This window comes from Protomyctophum bolini (assembly GCF_963924005.1).
Source record: "Protomyctophum bolini genome assembly, chromosome: 2".
NCBI classification, from domain to species: Eukaryota; Metazoa; Chordata; class Actinopteri; order Myctophiformes; family Myctophidae; genus Protomyctophum; species Protomyctophum bolini.
This window is the reverse complement of record NC_137863.1, coordinates 28,545,020-28,552,071: the sequence shown is the minus strand read 5'-3', so window position 1 is coordinate 28,552,071 and position 7,052 is coordinate 28,545,020. Positions and strand designations below refer to the sequence as shown.

The 7,052-nt window shown below is 38.0% G+C and overlaps 1 protein-coding gene across 1 annotated transcript; it reads right to left on the bottom strand.

Moving 5' to 3' along the window:
- Nucleotides 1-1,773: 1,773 nt before the first annotated feature.
- card19 (caspase recruitment domain family, member 19) lies at nucleotides 1,774-6,217 on the bottom strand. Its single transcript, XM_080775540.1, has 6 exons — nucleotides 6,185-6,217; nucleotides 5,385-5,524; nucleotides 4,690-4,846; nucleotides 4,459-4,521; nucleotides 3,788-3,853; nucleotides 1,774-3,660 (listed from the first exon to the last, which is right to left on the bottom strand). The coding sequence occupies exons 1-6, from the start codon at nucleotides 6,189-6,191 to the stop codon at nucleotides 3,548-3,550; spliced, it is 546 nt and encodes a 181-aa protein (XP_080631666.1). The 5' UTR covers nucleotides 6,192-6,217; the 3' UTR covers nucleotides 1,774-3,547.
- Nucleotides 6,218-7,052: the final 835 nt, after the last annotated feature.

Here is a 7,052-nt window from a genome sequence, read left to right as displayed (position 1 = left end):
TAGCGTGATTTGGCTTTGCTTTTGTCCAGAACGGTCAGCATGTTTGGAAATACCGGTATGTTTCTTTTGAAGCAACAAGAAACACTACAAAGCAATGTTAACTGCTGCTTTGAAACAGGAGTAGCCTATGATGATGATGATAATAATATACTTTTCATTTTATTTTATTTTATTTTAACAAAGATGTTTTGTCGGACATTTTAATATATTTCTGTGTTTCTGAACTGGTGACAATACTAATTACCCTTTGGCTATTACTAAAGTACATCATCATCATCATCATTGTCATTGTCATATCAACTAGTCATGTTAGGATAAAAGTTTTTGTTAAAGTTTTTTTTTCTCAAATCTAAGTATGTCTTGTTGCTGCTCTTTGTACTTTTGGAGACAAACCTAAGTTACTATTGCAAAGAGTAGGTCACAACATTCCTCGAGCAGATGAGCACATAATATCACTACCTCTACACAAATACACAATACTTTTCTTCAGTCATGATATATAGTCTATATCATATAGCCTACATACCTATGGTTATCCTAACCTTTATTTGAGCCTTTATTTGTGCTATGCTGCATAGCAAGGATTAAAAAGCCCCAGGCACACTGGCCAGTATCAGGGTGACAGTAGTCACAAATAAAGCATTTTTATTTATGCTTTTATTTATTCTTTCATGTTTTTGAAACCCTGATCAATGAGCACTTTGTTTGTAATTTACTCATCTGCCAAACATATGTGCTCCTCTCTTTTTTTTTCTTTGCAAAATGTGTGTATACTGTATAAACAGTTCTCCTGATACCACACCACTGCATACAGACATTCTATTGGTCCGTTTTTATGTAATGTTATGTAAAGATACATTTTATTCTTACAATAAAAGTAGATTAAAGGTCTACCAGTCCCAAAGCTTCACATTCTGAAGAAGACGTTTTGGTCAAAACATTAATCAAATAAAGTTTGACTGGGAGCCCTTTAAGCCAGAGTGTGCAGAGTTTTATTATTGAATTGTCTGATTTTCAGTGGTTGTGCAAGCTTTGTTTTTATAAGATCAATTTGATTACCTCTTATCATACTCAGTAAAACAATGCAATTTATTTCAGGCCTTTCATTATCTACATATCATAAGCATTAAATTAGCCTACCATCTTGATGAATGCCTTGAAAACTCTACTCTCAGTTCCAGTTTGGGTGGCTCTGAACCTTGTAAATATACTTTTTGGATTATTTTGTAAATCTTCACAGCTGATTCCAAAAGCACTTGACTATTAGAACTCACCTTTCAGTGAGGTTTGTACTTTGGAGTTTGGACCAGAGTGTGTATGTGTAGTATAGTATGTTTGTCTACATAGGCTATGGCTCAAGGCCTTCAGTGTTATATTAGGAATCTTACTGCCTTAGATGAGGCCTTGTTACCCAAGAAAGCAGCTTTATTTTAAACAATGCCACACTCTAGTGGTCAAAGCTTTTACTGTTTACAGTTCTCAAACCTCAGTTATGTATGCATGCTTTGGTTTTGTTCTATACAACAACAACAACAACAACAACAAAAAGTTAATTATCTGTGTGTGTGTGTGTGTGTGTGTGTGTGTGTGTGTGGGGGGGGGGGGTTAGGGTTACTGGGCGTGTAAACCAGTATACAGTTTACTTTGAAAACATTTGTATAATTTTAAAGGACCAATTTATTTGCCCAATTTTATAATCTGTATAATCGTTTGCACTGTAAATTCCCATTTTTTGACGAATGAAGTTTGTAAATAAAACGACAAAACACAATATATAAGAATATTGTTTTGGTTGTCCTTTATCACATGGCACTTGTGTTCTAAGGCAATCTTAAATACACTACACAGAATGTGATGTTTATACAGACTCACTAACACAGTGTATATAATGATGCACCAAATATTTATAAATCATATCCCAGCTATCATATTGTTAATCCCTTATGAATATTTATTTAGAACAAACAATATCCCATTTGCTGCCTATCAGACAGAATGATGTACAGACAGTAGCAGGAGTCAATGTCAGATTTTCACCTTTTCCTATTTTATTGATTTTAAAATGTCATTGTGAAATAACGTAGGGCCTACGTTTTGTTGTGAATACAACATTAACCATGGCCTCTCTTTATATATTGGGGCAAATTACGACCTGTAGATGGGATAATTTTACTACATCACATAAAACTGTCACAACTCACCAGTGGTCTGGATCATAAACAACACAGGTAATTTTTTACCTTTCTCTCCTTTCATACAACACAGATTTTGCGCTTCCGACCCAACTACTTAGGTCCTATTCTCCAAGACACTATCATTTATGGATCCCATTACGATTTAATTACAATTCAAGACGCGAGCATTAATCATATTACCTGTTACATTGGTTATCTTAGCAAAAGCATTGACCATAATTATTGTCCTTTTAATGTAATCTACGGTATATTTACTTTTGTATTCGTCCGCACCTCACCCACAATGCACTGCGCGACGCCTGCATATTTGATTCGGTTGGACCAATCGTATGCGCCGATCAAGTCCCTGGCCTGCAGTAATGTACCGGTGGTCGAATTGGTTTGTCAAAAGTCCAGAGTGTTATACAGATAAAGCACCAAACAAAACCAATCGCCGAGAAAACGATGTAAATAAGTGATATGTAGATACTCTTGATGACCAGGAGAGGGCACTCGTGTTCTACCAAAACCGATCAGTAAACACACAGGATCTCAACTTTCATTTTTGATATAGGTGGTATGCTTGTTATAGGTTGTTTTAAAATGTGTTTTCAAAGTGTAGTAAATATGTTTTGTGTGTGTGTGTGTGTGTGTGTGTGTGTGTGTGTTTATTACGTATAAAATCACGGTTTTCTTTTCAAATGGTGATTGGAATGCTGCTTTATTTGATGCACTTTGGAATTGGAAAAAGAAAAAACTGTTGACCCATAGTCTCGCATAACCAGATGATCAGAGATCTCCACCTACTGAATCTTATTATCTGATATGACAGGTGACATCTAAATTCATTGAATTGGTTAAAACTGTGTGGAAATATTTTGGAAATTACTTCACAGAAACTAATGCAAAGATGTTAGAGGCATTCATTCGTATTGGAGGTGGGTGGGCCTAGCCTGGCTCCAGCCCTGAATCGCTACCATTAAAAAAATAAGTGAAACGAAATGAAAATTCAGTGTCAGGCTAGCGTGGGCCTAATTTAATTTAGATGTCCCTAGACATAGGCGTAGACCGTCATCTACATGGTCATCTGGCTATGCAAGACTAGTTAACCCATATGTAACATAATATTACTTATTATATGTGTAACTGTAACTTCAACAGTATCTAGATTCTAGACCTGAAATATCAAATGAAAATGGTGAAAAATGGAAATCTGAAAGTGCATTTTCTTGTTCCCTTTCAGATTAACAAAGCATTAACGATATATAAACAATTATGTACAGATGCATGATTCAACCCCTGAATTCATGTGTTGGCCTGGTCTTGGTACCATTCAGAGGATATTACTGCAGTAGCTGTGATGATCGACACACTCACTGATTTTTTAGGGTTTTTTCTGTGTACCATATGAGAACCTCCTGAGCTTTTTTGCCCAGACCCAGAGCTGCCATGCCAAGAGCTCTGTAGCCACCTGTGAGTTTAGATTCTACAGGGGGGAAACAGGGAATGAACAGCATTAATTGGAACAATGTTTATAATTACCAATGACTATATCTGATTTCGACACTAACATGGCATGGCAAGAAAGAAAGAAAGATAGAAAGAGGACTTACCACTGTAGTAATACAATATTGCCATTCCTACAGCAACACTGAAACAGCTCAAAAAGAAAAGAGGATCTGGAAAAAGAAAGATGAGCATGGCAGTGTCATGTGCTTTATGTTATGTTTATGTTTTTTTATGTTCATAACGGATACTTGAATATATATTATGACTCCAACAGCTTATATAAAATGGCGGAGGGGGGTATATATGTTTTTACATTAAATTGTTTCAAAACCAGATTTTATCTAACTATATTACAATTTACAATTTAGGCATTTAGCAGACACTCTTAATCCAGAGCGATTTACATTAAGCAAGAACAAAAAGCATGGGAATACATCACATAAAAATAATTTATCATGAAACATGCGTAAGCTAAGAACGTAACAGTGGAATATCTATATAATGAATGAATAATGAATATTATCTTGTGAGCAATGCAAATTACTTCCCTTTTCACTTCTATTTTATCATGCCTTTTGGGATTATCTGCCCAATCATATTCATAGATCTCAGATTTGTTTTCAAAATGTTAAGGGTCTGATTTCTTAAGCATAGCTTCTGTAGGATGTAGGTAGGCTACACTGTAAAGTAAATAAATAAAGGACATAACATTCCGGACTTTGCTATGTGTATTACTCACAACTTTGCATCAACAGTGGCTCCCCACTCCTCTTACCTCTGTCATTCAGGACATATCTCTGCTGGTAGAGACTTGGATGTGTCAATGGAGTTGATGCATCTGAAGCAAAGACAGGCCAAGAGTTTATTGTACAAAAAGAAAACTTCATGGGGTATGGAATTGATAGAAGATAAGTCTTTTTTAGGTGAACTACTTCTTTAGTGGGTTAATTGGTTAAGAGAAAAATAATGGGTATAGACTATAGAGGACAGAGTTGTAGAGGCTAACCTCTGAGACGGAGGCGTGTGGGCAGGCTGAAGTACACATCTTCCACGTGCAGATGAAGTGCCCTGTAGAACTCTCGACATGCTTCATCACCTTTTCCCTGCAGGTGTGTCAGGAGCTCTGCTAGCCGAAGACTGGTGGCCACATCCAAGTCCCTGAACTGGACAACCACACAAATAGGGTTTTCAACAGTCCCTTGAAATAAGGAATCCGGAACTTCCTTTCCCCTCAAACCAATTTTTCTCAATAAAAGCTGCAGGCTACGAGAGCTTGTATTGTTATTCTTCCGGTTTGAGGGAAAAATAAGTTCTGGATGATTGTTCCTGCCTGATGACTACAAAACAATACTACAACATGACATAGCGATATCATCCGTTCCAGACCGGTTCACACAGCAATTTTGTAACACAAAATGTTGCATTTTTCTCAATAATTATTATTTTTAAGATGAGATGTGTTTATACAAATGCTTGTCTCTACATTAGCACTCTATGCCCACTTGCCATAAAGTTGCCAATCAAGAACTTGAGAAATGGGATAAACACAGCCTTGGATCAAGACTATCTATAGATGTATTTTATCGAGTCTGACTTTATGCTGATGCTCAAGAGCTGTGCCTATAGCCTACCGGTATTTCTCTTTGGTGCAAAACAATAGAGACACTGAATAAGCTGTTTGATATTCAGGATCATACTTACTTTGGTGGCCTCCTTGTCTGTTAGGATCTGAGGGTAGATCCTATTCAGCTGCAGGATGAGTTTGTCCACTATATCTGTATCCAGTCTGCGGTCAGCTTTGAGGAACCTGTTGTCCTCAAGCAGCTGGTCACGGAAGCTGTCTGTCAAAAAGGAAAAGGTCCACATTATTAGCCTTGGATCAAGACTACCATAGATGTATCGATTTTTATATTTGCATAACATACGAAAGTAAAACTCAGACAAGATAATATAAACTACATCTATGGTAGTCTTGATCCAAGGCTAGGTCTTGATTTTCGTTCACAAAATGTCCATGAACAGCCAAGCACATATTCAGAAAGGATTGTGATACTACAGGGCATGCTTAGTGGATGAAATGGTTCCGTAGTGAACAACATGACATGTTGGAAGAAAAAACAAAAAAAACATCCGTTTTCAGCTCTCTCGTGATAATAACTACGTTATGAATTTGAGTTATAAACACGGTGATACTACACTTGCAATGTAGAGAACGATACATTGCTTGTGCGTTTCTTTCCACTCCTTGAATTTGAACTGTCAACAAGGGCATCATCCAAACACTTCTCGTGGGGTGGTGTTAGAAACTTTTGACACTGTAACCTCAAGACGTATGATTCATGAATGTATATTTGCACAATGTGTTATTAGTCGTTTTCGTGTTCAAGAGTTGAAACCGAATGACAACAATAATACGAATTCGTCTAAAAGAAACCAGATATATGGTAATTGGTAAAATAAGCAGATTATAACGAGTTGCGACTTGCGAGTGAGCTACAAACCTCCCATTGTCGATTCTTCTCTTCTGTCCTTTGTTCGGCCACTCCCCCTGACGTCATAGGACTCGTAGAGAGCATAGAGTGGCCAGCGCCGTAGCGGGCCTTCCTACCGGAAAGGAAACATTTACCGCATGACGGTCAGCAGGACTCAAGACCTATCCCTCTATGGCCAATGGCTATGGCCTAGCCTGGCTTTGGCCATACACAATACACATAGCAGCGTGGATTCACTCACATGGGCATGGTCAAAGCCAGAGGCTACCCCAACGCAAGGGACCTCCACGGTACCCCAAGGCTAGCCCAAACATAACATCTACGAGAGTCTAAATGTTTGGGCTACCCCAAGGCTACCCCAAGGCCATAAAGCCCTGGCATGTCTAATTTGGGCATATATCAAAAAGCTGATCTACATGCATCCGTTTTTGGAACGTCATTATAGGTGAAAATGTTGAATAATTTATTATTATAAATATAAATTACACTCACCATTTTATGATTATATGAACACAATTAGCAAACTTGTATGTAGGTCGTATACCTGAATTTCTCTATCTGCCTGTGAGCTCTCATTTCAGGCATATCCACCATATGTTGCCTGGAAGTCAACATATGGTGACAGTCAGAGCCGACGAGTTCTGATGATCCTCATGGGGGCTCCCCGCAGCCCCAATCACTGATCATGAGTAGTCAGCACCTGGTGACAATCACTGATTGGGGCGAGGCACTGAAAACAGGAAGTGTTTGTCCAGTATGAGAGCAGCAGCAGTGGAGAACACAGCATGGAGAGAAGCAGAACAAACTTTTCATGAACTGAACTGCAAACATTGGAGCTGGGAAGACCGAAACCTCAAGCCATCAAGGGGAATGCCAC

What these genes read in the sequence shown, in the direction of transcription:
- card19 (XM_080775540.1), bottom strand. An exon ending in CACACGCCTCCGTCTCAGAG is followed by an intron (nt 4,522 to 4,689) that starts GTTAGCCTCTAC and finishes TCTTTGCTTCAG; the next exon opens with ATGCATCAACTCCATTGACA. An exon ending in ATATGTCCTGAATGACAGAG is followed by an intron (nt 3,854 to 4,458) that starts GTAAGAGGAGTG and finishes TTCTTTTTCCAG; the next exon opens with ATCCTCTTTTCTTTTTGAGC.